The 14,247-nt window shown below is 33.9% G+C and overlaps 1 protein-coding gene across 1 annotated transcript; it reads left to right on the top strand.

Annotated features, from left to right (window-relative positions):
• The first annotated feature begins 1,287 nt into the window (after positions 1-1,287).
• Positions 1,288-10,427, top strand: LOC141544124 (2,4-dienoyl-CoA reductase [(3E)-enoyl-CoA-producing], mitochondrial-like). Its single transcript, XM_074269909.1, has 4 exons — positions 1,288-1,418; positions 9,127-9,273; positions 10,086-10,148; positions 10,249-10,427. The coding sequence occupies exons 1-4, from the start codon at positions 1,377-1,379 to the stop codon at positions 10,303-10,305; spliced, it is 309 nt and encodes a 102-aa protein (XP_074126010.1). The 5' UTR covers positions 1,288-1,376; the 3' UTR covers positions 10,306-10,427.
• Positions 10,428-14,247: the final 3,820 nt, after the last annotated feature.

Here is a 14,247-nt window from a genome sequence, read left to right as displayed (position 1 = left end):
ATCCTCATACTCTTAGTAGTTGTGTAACTGTAGACAAGTTACTTAATCCTATCTGCCTTAGTTCTCTCATCTGTCAAATGAGTTGGAGAAAAAAATGGTAAGCACTCTGGTATCTTTGCCAAGAAAACCTGAATATGGTCACAAAGAGTCAGACATGACTAAAAAATGACTGAAGTTCAAAGGTGTTATGCATATGGTGAGCACTTTGTTTCATTAAATTGATGAAAATGAGTCTGCAAAGTACTAACTTCCATGGTCTTGGTGGCGGTAGGTACTGTGCATCCTTGGAAAACAGATTTGCTAGATGTGGTGGTGTATGCCTGTATTTCCTGATGTTGAGAAGGTCTCTTGTGCTTGGGAGTTCTGAGTTTCAGTAAAACAAATTTGGCATTTACTTGGTGATCCCTCAGGAGAGAAGAGGGATAAATTGGCAGGTTAATTAGAGAGCATTTCAAAGTTCCTGTGCTGATTAGAGTGAGGTTGGGCCTGTGAGTAGTCCCTGTATTTCTAGTCTAGGCAAGATAGGAAGACTTAATCTATGCATATCTTTTCATTTTATATTTATTTTTAAAATTTTCAGTTCCAAATTCTCTTTCCCTCATCCCTCCCACACCAGTTGAGAAATCAGTACCTTTTTTCCTCTCTTTGCCTAAATGCTATGACTGCATTAGTACCCTGGATATCTTAGAATCAGCCAGAATCAGGATAAGCAAAAGTCTTTATTCTTGGTCTTCTGGGGTCTCTATCAGGGGATTAGATATAGGAATCTCCACACCTCCTTTCTCTCTCTCTCCACCACCAAAGAATGATCCCTCTTGTCCTACTCCACCCTCCAATGCCTCTTTTCATTCACTGTATACACCCACAGATTGAGTTAGCAGAATTTAGTAGGGTCATCCTCCAAGCATATGTTAATAGAGAATTGTCCAATTGGTAATTAACCTTAAGTGCTAGGTTGTCTTAAGTTAAGTGCATCTGCTCAGTTCTAGCCCTTTATACCTAAAGATAGGTTTATTTAAGAAAAGAAGTTTTAGATAAAATGAGAGGTAAAATTGGCACCAGAAGTAGCAAATATGAAATAAAGTTGGGAGAGCAGTACCAAGGAAAGACATTTGGAAGAATCCATTAAAGGAATGTGCCATGAGGCCTAAACATGCTAGATCCATACAGGAGTTTAGCAGACTAACCATATTTAGCTATAGTAAGAAGAAAGATGCTATTAAAGGGAAGACACTATGAGGAGGGAGAGAAAATACCTTCATAGTGGGCTTAGTCCAGAGAAGATCAGTGCCTTTTTTAAGGAAAATTTGTTTATTGATTTCCTATTCTCTGTGATAATTTCTAGGTCTCTTGCAGCTGAATGGAGTAGATATGGCATGCGATTCAATGTGATACAACCAGGACCTATCAAAACTAAAGTAAGTCTTAGTTAATGTAATATCATGATGCATATGGAACGTAAGAATATTGAATACCTGCCCTTTTATTTAAGATGTTGTAGAAATGACCTTGGGCAATTAATTGCCTTGTAATATTGAAATATATTAATATTGAAATGGCTACATTTGGTTATCTAGAATTTTAAAGTAAGAACAAATTAAAAAAAAGGTGAAGAGTCAACAAAATTTATATTAAATGCATATGTATTTTTCATGCATTTTGGTAGTAATTTCAAAGTAAAGCTGACATAATTATCAGTATTTAGGAAATCGTGTGGTTTAGTAGAAAAAGCAATGGATTTAGAGTCAGGAGAGCATAGGTTTCAGTTCAACCTGTGCTTTCTACTCTCTCTATAACCTAGCAAGTCAATTAATCTTGCTATGCTTGAAACTATTTATCTGTAAAATGGACTAAATGCTCTCTTTTTCGAATATATGTTTATTTTTAACATTTATCTAAAAAATTGTTGACTCCCAGTTTCTCTCTTTCCCTGTTGTCTTCCCTTGTCCATTGAGAGGCAAGCAATATATCCATTATCCTTAGATTTTTTAATGATTCCTTTCAGATTTGAACATTAGGTGCTTCATAAATCTAACTTGGCAGAAGATGTATCTTCTACTGAAAATGATATCAGCCCACAGCTAAAATTTAATACTTTTTGTAATACACCAGATGAGAATTTTTTTCTGGCCTTTGAAGGCCTCTACTAAGTGAGAATCTTGTTACTTCTATCAATATTGCCCACTTTTATTTTCTTTTTAAATAGTACCTTTTTATTTTTTAAAATATATGCAAAGATAGTTTTCAATGTTCCCCTTTGCAAAACCTTGTGTCCAAATTTTTCTTCGTCACTCTGCCCCCTTCCCTAGAGAGCAAGTAATCCAATATAGGTTAAAAATAAAGAATTCTTCAAAACATATTTCCACAATTATCATGCTGCACAAGAAAAATCAAATCAAAAGGGAAAAAATGAGAAAGAAAAATTGAGCAAGCAAACAACAACAAAAGATGAAAATACTATGCTGTGATCCACATTCAGAACTCATAGTCCTCTTTGTGGATGCTGATGGCTCTCTCCATCACAAGTCTATCAAAACTTGCTTAAATCACCTTGCTGTTGAAAAGAGCCATATCCATCAGAATTGATGGTCACACAATATTGTTGCTGTGTACAACATTCTCTTGATTCTATTCATTTCACTTAGCATCAGTTCACTTAATATAAAGTCTCTCAGATCTCTCTGAAATCATCCTGATCGTTTTTTATAGAACAATAACATTCTATTGCATTTATTTGCCCACTCTTTTGTAGCTCTAATTCTCAAGTTGAAATCTTTTCTGTAACTTCTTCCTATTGCTCTTGATTAATCATCTTGTCCTATCTAAGTCTTCATTTCTCCAGGCTAAATATCCTCAGTTCTTACCTTTGGTTCTCACTTTCAGTTGTTTCAGTGCATTAGATTGTGCATTCTTGAGGACAAGGATTTTTTTTTTTTTGGTCTTTCTTGGTATCCACAGTACTTAGCAAGGTACTAAATACATAGTGGACGCTTAATAAATATTTATTGTTGACTGATTGACTTCAGCTAGTACTAGCATATTCATCAGTGATTATGATATGGTCTCTACCCCACATACTTTGTGATTCAGTGACACTGACCTTGCTTATTCTTTTAGCAAGACACACCCATCTCCTGAATCCAAATATTTTTACTTATAGTGTTCTATGTCTGTAATTTCTATTCTATTCTATTCCCTCTGTTTTCCTGGCTTCCCTGCCTTGCTTCAAGTCTCATCGAAGGCCCCACCTTCTGCAAGAAGCCTTTCCCACCGCTCTGCAGTCTTCCCTTGTATAATTAATCTATAAGAGATGTGTGCAGTTTCTTCCAATAGACTGGGAGCTCCTTGAGAGAACAGACTGTTTTGTCCTATTTTGTATTGTTTTTACCTTTCATCATATCCCCAACTGTTAGCACAGTGCCTGCCATATAGAAGGTGCTCAATGAATGTCAGACGACTGACTAGAGGAAAGGCTGAAAAGGGATAGCAGAACTTGAGGCAGGGAGACCAATCAGCAACTATTGTAGAAGTCCAGGCATACAGTAAAAAAGGGCTCACACCTCAGTGCCAGACAAGAGGAGGGGTGGTGCAAGAAAGATATTCCAAAGCTAGAAATGAAAGGACTTAGCAACTGGTTAATATTGGAGAGTGAGTGATGGTGGAATAAAGGGTGATATCTAGTACTATTCTTTCTTTGATTCTGATCTTGTACTTGACAAAAATAAAAAAGCTCATTTTGTTTATGTTAGTATTCTTTGCTCCCTTCAGCCCATTTGAGATTTTGGTTATCCTATTTTCATTTTGGATTATGCTGCATATTTGTATGTAACCTGTCAACTAAGAGATATGTAGTATGTGAATTACCATGTGAAGTGCTAGAGATACAGAAAAAAGCAAATTCTAGTGCCAGGACACAATGTGTTAACATTTATGTACATACAAAGCATGTTTATACAAAGTATAAAATGGATTTATATGGGAAATTATTCCTCAGTTACTTTGTGTCTATTTTCTAAACATGTATTTAAAACTTTTTTTTTAAGTTGATGCCTTTTTTCATATCAAGTCTAGTCAAGTCAACAAGCATTTATTAAATTCCTACCAAATGTCACTTAATGAGCTAACTAAACCTGGGGGAAAGGAAAACAGTGCCAATTCTCAGAGATTTCAAAATCTAATGAGGGCAAGGAAGAAGATAATGTACAAACAATTACATACATTTAGGCGCAATAGGAGATGAAACAGAAAGAAAATATTAGCATTAAGGCGCACTCAATAAAGACTCATTTACATTTATCCCTACTAATCTCATTTTATTAGATCTGTTCTGTCATCAAATCTGGTGAGATGTCTTGGAACTCTAATTCTGTTACCCATCCTACTGACTGTCTCATTTTATGACTTTTGCTAATCCTCTTATCTGTGTCTTCATCTATGCTACTGATTTAATCTTTTTTCAATACCACTAAGCCCACTGCCTTTTCACAGAAGATGAGATATTAAAAGATACTTGAAAGAAGCTAGAGGAGCTAAGAGACCGAGATGAAGGAGACAATTCCGGCATAGAGGACTACCAGTTTCAGTTGGAAGATAGAGTGTTTTGTGTGAGACACAGCAACAAAACAATTTTCTGATCACAGAGTATATAGGGGTGAGGTACATCACAAACATTTATTGTTATGATGATCTTTACCTTAATCATGAGCTTTTCCTTCTGACAAAAATTAAGCAAAACCAGAACAACAATCATATCTGACAGCATATACTACATTCTATCTCCACAATGCCGCCTCCTAACATATCTCCAACAAAAGGAGAATGGAGGAACATTTCTTCTTCATATCTTTTCCAAAAGTAAGATTCATCAAGATAATCATATGGAATTCAGCTTCTCCACATCTCTTTTTAAAATCTGAATTTATTGATGAATTTACTGTGCATTCACATTAGTCTTTTTCCTCCTTATTGGAATAATGTATGTTTATATCTTTGTAAATTTTTTTAAGAGATTCCTATCATCCCTCTTGGGCTTCCTTTACTTTCAAAATAATGGGCCCCTGAATTTTACCTAGCTTTACTCTGAACACTTGATATCTGTTCTCCCAAAATCTAAGGTATGTCAGATTATTCACAGATTAACTCTTTCTTCTCTGTCACAAAATCTATGAAGGAGTGATTACTTGTCTTCCGAGTTTCCTGGTAGTACACTATTGCTCCTTGTTGGTCAAAATTAGCTTTATAATCGCCATTCCCCTTATTAAGTACTTCCAATTTTTGAGGGATGAAGTGATCATTAAACCAAATTACAAATTGAATAGCTATTCTGATCTTTCCAAAAAAAGAACAGCAAGAGATGGCTATATGATTACAATCTTCTCATTACTACAATATTGTTCTTCCATGTTAAATCTATTTCACACAGTCCTCAATGAAGATCATCTTAAGTTTCAATAGTATATACTAGTACTGAAACAATGCTATTTCTCTTTCTATTTCAGTTAATTCTTATCTAAATGACCTCTGTCATGTTTTTCTCCCCATGAATGAATGTCTAATTTTTTTTTTTAAATCTATAATGTTGCTACTCCCTCCTTTAATCAAAAATAGGAGTTTTTAACCTGGGATCTGTTAACTTCAAAAAAACCTTGATACTCATGTTTCAAAATGATTGGTTTCCTTTGTAATCTTATGTATTTTATTTTGTTTTATGCTTTTAAAAATATCCATCCTTGTTTAGGTTTCACTCTGTTGCCATCAAGTTCCATAATACAAAAAATAATTGAGAAGCTCTGCTCTAATTTCTTACTTCTTGTTGTTTTACTCTTCATATATTATCTTCTAGTCAGGAGGACCTATTTTTCATTTAGGCTTAGTGATATTGACAAAAGTCAAATTTGTCTCCTTGCATTGGAATTTTATCAGTAACTTAGATGAAGGCATAGATGGTATGTTTGTCAAATTCTCAGAAGACAAAAAAGAGAGATAATCAATAGATTGGGTAATTAGGGTCCCAAAGCTTAATGTACTAAAATATCTTATTAAGTTCGAATTGTAATTTAATAAAATGTTTTAATAAAATGAGATTAAATAAGAATATACTTGAAATAATTCATGGGTGTTTAAGAAAAATGATTGTACCAGTACAGAATGATGGAGAAATATCTAGAAAGCAACTCAGTAAAAAAAAGGAAATTAAAAGAAAAAACTTGGAGACCTTAGCTGACTGGGCAGTATGAGTCAATATTCTGTTAACTGTCAAAAAATTGAATACAAACTTAGACTCTTTCAGCAGAAGAATAACATCTAGAGTTGATAAAAAGCACTATCTACTGTTAGATTATATTGAAGATCTTGTGTATAAGCCACGTTTCAAAAGAGACATTGGTAAAGTGGATTGCATTCACATGGGGATGAAGGATGTTGAGGGGACTTGAAACTGTATTACTTACGGACTATCACTTTTTATTATCCATATTTTGTGCCATTAGTTTTACTACTCTTGTGCTTTTTGTATATTAAAGCATCCAGGTTGTTCAGTGGATTAAGTACTGAGCATGTATTTGGGAAAAGTTGAGTTTCAAATCTGGCTTCACATATTAGTTGTATGATCCTGGACAAGCCACTTAAACTCTGTTGACTTCAATTAGCAGCAACTGTCTTGTAATGATCAAATACTTGTAAAGTTCTTAGCACAGTATCTGACACATGGTAGCTTGCTATAGAAAGGTTAACTATCGTATTCATCGTTATTATTCATTGCAAAGTACTTAATAGTGCCTTACACATAGTAGTGCTATAGAAATGTTCACTATTATTATTCATTGTAAAGCACTGTGCATAGTGCTTTGTACATGTATGGTGGGTGCTATAGAAATGCTTATTCCCTTCTCCTTCCTATTCCCTTGTGTTTTATTAGGCCTTGGTCATCCTTTTTTCTGCTTAATTTTTTCACCTGTGCTGTATCTCTTTCTCAAATTTGTATGGACAGTGTTCTGTCTGTCCCTTCCTTGTCAATTCAAACACCTCTAGATTAGATCTACTGTTCTCCAGACAAGGTATTTTTACTGAATATTGTTAAATGCACGCCACCTAGGAATACATTTATTTCCCCATCTTTTTAACTAACTATGATCATTGAATAAGAATCTGATGGACTATATCTAGTCTGATTGATTTCCTAACTACATAGGAGGAAATGGCATAAAACAATCTATTAAATACCTACTTATATTCAGAATTGTGTTTAGATCTGTGCACTTGCTAGGTATATGAATTTGGGCAAATGTCTTAATTTCAGTTAAGGTTAAATTTAAGGTTAAGTTTTTCCTTAGTTTCTTCATCTGTAAAATGGGATGATTGGACCATTTAATTTCTGAGGTCTCTTTTAAGCTCTTACTACTGTGGTCCTAAGCATGGGAGTTCTAGAGGCAGCTTAAATGACCTCTTGAAAGATAATTGTTTAATTTTCAGTTTCAGCATATATACTTGGAAATTGGCAAATTGTACAGTTGATTTATAGCATCGTTAGTAATCTAGACTTAAGAATATAATGGGTAAAGTGTCGGTAATATAGATTAAACTTAAAATTGTATAGTTCATACTTTTTTTTTTCAGATAGGTGGTTGTTAAATATTTACTAGCACACCCATGTTCCTATATGTCTTAAACTTTCTGAGCCTCAAATTTCCTAATCTTTTGACTTGGGAAGAATAATACATGTACTATCTTCCTCATAGGGTAATTTGTAAATTTTAAAGTACTAAATAACATAATTATTATTCCCCCAAAATTATTATTTATTTAAGAACTCTTAACACATGATGTGTTTCTGCATCATTGTTACTATCATTGACCATTACCCAGACATTAGGGCTCCAGTATACTAAAGATTTATTGTCTTTTATTGATTGAGATGAAATTATTTTTCATCTTGGCCCATTCCCCCATATAACTTAAGTCAGAAATTGTTTTCTAAGTGTGTATTTTATTTTTCCCCCCATTTCCCAGGATCTAGGTGATATTTTTTTTTCTTTTATGGTTGGCTCATTTCTGCTGTTATACTTTAAATTAAAGAAGAAAAGAAATTGTCTTGCAAATCTTCCACATTTGAATTGAATTGCTTTTTTCTTCCTTCCTTCCTTCCTTCCTTCCTTCCTTCCTTCCTTCCTTCCTTCCTTCCTTCCTTCCTTCCTTCCTTCCTTCCTTCCTTCCTTCCTTCCTTCCTTCCTTCCTTCCTTCCTTCCTTCCTTCCTTCCTTCCTTTCTTTCTTTCTTTCTTTCTTTCTTTCTTTCTTTCTTTCTTTCTTTCTTTCTTTCTTTCTTTCTTTCTTTCTTTCTTTCTTTCTTTCTTTCTCTCTCTTCTTCTCCTCCTCCTCCTCCTTCTTCTTCCTCTTCTTCTCCATCTTCTCCTATCTCCTCCTCCTCCTCCTCCTCCTCCTCCTCCTCCTCCTCTTCCTCCTCCTCCTCCTCCTCCTCCCTCTTCTTCTTCTTCTTCTTCTTCTTCTTCTTCTTCTTCTTCTTCTTCTTCTTCTTCTTCTTCTTCTTCTTCTTCTTCTTCTTCTTCTTCTTCTTCTTCTTCTTCTTCTTCTTCTTCTTCTTCTCTCTCTCTCTCTCTCTCTCTCTCTCTCTCTCTCTCTTTTGCTATGTAATGCTGTTATGTGCATCTGTAGATCAATTTATAGTTTTCAGAATACTTCGTGTACCTTCTCTCATTTGAGTCTTACAACAAATCTATAAGGTTCTTTAGACAGGTACTTGTAATAAGTGGCAAAACAGAGGGCATATGTACTTTCTAGTCAAAGACTAATAAAAGAATTATCCTTTGATTGATTCTTTCTCTAGAACTTCAAAGAATGAATAATCTATTCTTGTAGCTTCATTTAGTCTTTATTTATCCATTTATTTACTTGCTATTCATTCATGTATTTGTATTTGTATATATGTGTCTAATGCTCTCTCTCTCTCTCTCTCTCTCTCTCTCTCTCTCTCTCTCTCCCCCTTTCTCATATGTTTATTTTTAATTGACTAATTCACTTGAAAGGGGAATGGCAAGTTGACTTTTTTGTTTGTTTTCTTTTTATTTTCCCCACCATCATGTAGCCTAACTTTATTTTTCTTAATTCCTAAGGGTGCTTTTAGCCGCCTTGACCCAACTGGAGAATTTGAACAGGAAATGATTGAGAGACTTCCCTGTGGCAGACTAGGGACTGTAGAAGAAATTTCAAATCTTGCTGCTTTCCTGTGCAGTGATTATGCCTCTTGGATTAATGGATCTGTAAGCCTGATTTTTCTTGTTTTTTTAAAATTTAAAAAATAGCTAAGATTTGATCCTGAATGTGCCAAGTGTGAGATTTTTACATACACACATGTACATACACACATATACATATATGTACAAATACACACATCTTTATATATACACATATATATGGATATAAATATACACATTTAAACTTAAGAATTCACCTTATTTAAAATATTTAAATGTTTGTATATATTTCTTTTCAGTCTATAATTCATAATTTGATATTTATGAAAACATCTTAATATATTATATTAAGTACTGTATAAATGTAGGCAATTGTGATTCCTACTAGTAGTATGCAAAGTGTTATATGACAATTAATTAAGATGATGATAATAATGATAGTGATAGTAATGGTGATGTCTGTGATCTGGATTTTCTGAGTATTTTACTCTATCATCACAGATCACATTCCCTCTTTACCTTTGTAGATCATCTTTATGAGTTGTTGTGGAGGCCTTCAAGTGCCTGGGATTTCCTCTATATTCCAGGTTAGGTTGTAGAGTAAAACATTGATAGAATATCATCCATATTATCATTATTGTCATCATCATTATTATTGATGAGATAATATTTATAAAGTACTTTGTAAATTTTAAAGTATCAGTTGTTATTATTAACATTTTTATTGTTATTTTAACTACTACTACCACTACCACTCAAAAGAAACAATTTTTTAAAAAATTTAGGCTTTGAGTGAGCAGTCTCATTTGGGTTTTCTAAATAGAAAAAATTAGGAAATGCCAAGTTTCTTCTTATTTTATTCCATTATATTTTTCTAGATCATTAGATTTGATGGAGGAGAATATGTATTTTTGTCAGGAGAATTCAACAGCTTAATGAAGGTAATGTTATTTCCCAGATCTGATATTCATATATGCTGTTACTAAATCTTAGTAAATCTTTATTGGATCACATATATTTGTATTTTTCTTTTTATGCTAGGTAACCACACAACAATGGGACATGTTAGAACAACTAATCAGGAAAACAGAATCCTAAACGTACCCTCATTTTAATCCTTTGGTAGCAGAAAACATTGGAGCAAAATAAACAGTAATTTTAGTTACTTTTTCTTTAATCATTTTATGTAACACATCCAATAAAAAAATCTTGTCATGAGAGATTGGTGTTTAAATGTCAAGTTTAATTCCAGTCTGTGCTCTTTGAATAATATGTCCCTGTTATTCTGAGACTGAAATGGTTTTGTATGTGATTATGGAAAACCAAGCACCATAGCTTCAGCGTTCTAGGTAATTTAGGTAGAATGCACAATCCTACTAATTATCCACAAAATTGAAGTAGTGCTTAGGGGGCTGAAATTGCTCATATTTACTGTCTTAATAAGATACAAGTGAGTTGCAATCTGTGGCAATGGAGGGAGTTCCTAAACTGATGAAATCCCTATATTTAATATGTGGCCTATTTCCATTGGCCATTTCTATATGAATACTTTCCATTTAATGTTGCTGTGCATAGATTTCCTGTTGGTTCAGCTCTTCCATCCTTAAATTTGTATGCATTAGAGTGCATACTAAAGTTCCATCTTTATATAGGTTTATAAATTTATGAATAGATATTTGTGTGCTTTAGGAACAATTAGTTTTTGTTTGAACCTCTTAGTCCATTTTTATTTTGCCATTTCTCTGAATGTTTATGCACACTTTGCCTCAGTTTCCTCATCTTCATACAAACTGTGTTTCTCTACTTACAGATAGAATATCTTTAGCTACAAACTATGTCACTTTGTGTTAAACTTTGTTTTGTAACCTTCATAATTGATCATCAAACCCTCTTTTCTTTCTGTTTTACTTAGTCTCTCAGATTTTTTTCATCATCATATATTAGAAAAATATTGGATTAGGAAACAAAGTTTGGAAAAATGGCAGCTCAAAATCAGCATCAAGGACACTCCATTCTGCCTGTAATGAAATTTGGAGCATATTTTTCTTTTCACTTAATAGTATTTTATTTTTTCCAATTACATGTAAAGATAGTTTTCAACATTCACTTTTATACCCTCTCCTCACCTCTCTTTTCCTTAGGATAGCAAGCAATTTGATATAGGTTATATATGTACAATCTGTTTAAACATTTTTACTTATTAGTTATGTTGTGAAAGAACAAAAGGGAAAAACCACAAGAAAGAGAAAACAACAAAAAAGTGAAAATAATTTGATCTGCATTCAGTCTCCATGGTTCCTTCCCTGGAGGTGGATAGTATTTCCCATCTCAAGTTTATTGGAATTGTTGTGAATCACTGTGTTGTTGAAAGGAGTTAAGTCGCTCATAGTCATCACACAATATTGCTATTACTGTGTACAATATTCTCCTGGGTCTGCTCACTTCACTCAACATCGATGCATATATGTATTTCCAGGCTTTTCTGAAATTAGCTTGCTAATTTCATGATTTCATAATGGAGCTCTGTTTTTAATATGTATCTTAAATTTCATCATTATATGCAGTGCCCAGATAAGAAATTTCCATTTTACTAATGCAGATTGATACATGGTTTTTAACTTGGTTTAGAGCAGGAGTTCTTGACCTGGAGTTCATGGAGAGTTTTGAGAGGATCATGTACTTGCATGGGGGAAAAAAGTTACATTTGTCATTGAATAAAATTTATTTCCTTTACAATCTGTTGCATTTTATTTTAATTTTCTTAAATTAATTAGAAGTAATTATTCTGAGGAAGGATCTGTAGGTTTCACCAGACTCTGCCATCGGCATTCATAACATAAAGTTCACTAGCTTGTTTGTAGTCACATGGCCAGGAGATGTTAGGATGGGGAGAGCTTGAACTTGTGTCATCTTGATTCTGGTAGTCGGTTAGAATGCTGTTTCTCCTTGTCCCTTTTATGTATAGTACTCATTATATTCTAACACCACTTTCTCATTCCTTACTGTGCTAATTCTCTTTCCTAATTCTGAAATTCCATTTACATTTACATGTGAAGAGTGCTTTTTCCTGTCTTTTTTTTTTTTTTTTTTTTTTTTTTTTTTGCAAAACACTGCTCAGAAAAAGTAATCTCCTGTGATTGACCCCAGTGTGCTTTCTGGATGTCACTGTCATTGAGTACTCTTGGACTCTTTATTATAAACAGGTTGAATATATCCATATGACTCAGCTGTGTGATTAATTGAATAAATTTTGATTTACTCAGTTAATTCCAGAAACCAGTTTTATCTTGATTTATAATCTTAACTTGGTGATACAGAAGACAGAGCACCAGAGCTGGAGTCAAGGAAACCTGAGTTCAAATTTGACCTCAGACACTTACTAGCTGTTTGACCCTGGACAAGTCAGTTTATCTCAATTTCCTCATCTGCAGAATAAACTAGGGGGAAAAGGGCAAACTACTTCAGTTTCTTTGCCAAAAAAATCCCAAATAGGACCCATGAAGAATCTGAAAAAAATCACTAAACTATCAATTAAACTAACTTTAGGAATTCCACAGGTAGAAATAGATTAGGTAGAACATGATTCCATTCAAAAGGGATGAGAAACTTGCATTCTTATTATTCATGGTCCTCATAAAACCATGAAAATGATGAATCTTCCAGTAGATTCCAAAGTCCATCTGATCCATTCAGAGAAATTTTTTAAAAACCCATTAAAACACTGCTACTTTTATTTTTACTCTTCAAATGCAAATATTAAATGAATTTATCTTGAATTTAAAGTTATATCATATTATCAGAATCTAGTATTTGGAGGTTAAACACCTTATTCCTTTTGTTTTTGTTAGATGAAAGAATATCATTTAGGTATTCCTTGCTAGACAGTAGCAAACAAAGACCCTGGCAAGTCAATACATCCATTATCTCATTTCTGGACATGATTTGGTTACTATTATCCTAATATGTACAGGAAATAAATGTGAAGAACACCTACATTTTACCATGTTTTTAAAAAATATATACTAGTAGTAGTTTTGGAGGGAAAGAAGGAGGAGGGGAAGAGGCAGAAACACAAACAGAATCGCCTGTTAAGCAGCCTATGACAAGATTAGAAAAAGCATTGGTTAAAGCTAAGAGAGAGGGACAGGATGTAAGTGATTTTTATACATGCATATCCTGTGATTGAAGAGATTGACTCTTTAGGTCAAAAAAGGAGAAGATATATATCTTTAGATTTGAATAAAATTAAAGATTTGAAAAAAGGTTGTACCCTTTATGGGGCTACATCAGCTTATGTTAAAATGTTACTAGATGGTTTGTCTTATGAAGTCCTAACTCCGAATGATTGGAAATCCATAGCAAGGACATGTTTAGAACCTGGACAAAATCTGTTGTGGCTTGTGGAGTTCCATGAATTATGTAAGATCCAAGTCAGATACAATTTGGAAACGGGAGTTAACACACAATTCACTTTTGAGCAATTAGCTGGTGAAGGTCCATATGGAGAGAATTCAGAACAGATTAATTATACCATAACAGTGTATGAGCAAATTGCTAAGGCTGCAATAAAAGCTTGGGGTTCCCTCCCCAGACAGAAAGATCGGGGAGAGGCTTTCACTAAAATAGATCAAGGTCCCAATGAACCTTTTGCAGATTTTGTGGGACGTTTGCAAACTGCTGTCAAAAGAACTATTAGATAAAAAAATGCAGCTACAGAAATAATGACCAGACTTATCTGGCTATGGAAAATGCCAATGAAATCTGCAAAAGAATTATATGGGGACTAGACAAAGATGCTTCTTTAGAGGAGATCATAAGACGCTGTGCTACAGTGGGGACAAACGCTTTTTATACCCAGTCTATGATGAATGTGGAAAGACAGGGTCCCTCCTGCCAAGGGGCTTCTAGAGAAACTCATCAATATTTCCAATATGGAAAAGTTGGGCATTTAAGGGCTCAATGTAGATATGGAGATAGAGTGAGAAGACAGGATGAGAGAAAACCTAAAACCCCATGTCCAAAACGTCACAAGGGCTTCCA

This window comes from Sminthopsis crassicaudata, chromosome 1, assembly GCF_048593235.1.
Source record: "Sminthopsis crassicaudata isolate SCR6 chromosome 1, ASM4859323v1, whole genome shotgun sequence".
Taxonomy (NCBI): Eukaryota; Metazoa; Chordata; class Mammalia; order Dasyuromorphia; family Dasyuridae; genus Sminthopsis; species Sminthopsis crassicaudata.
This window is presented reverse-complemented; position numbering and strand designations above follow the sequence as displayed.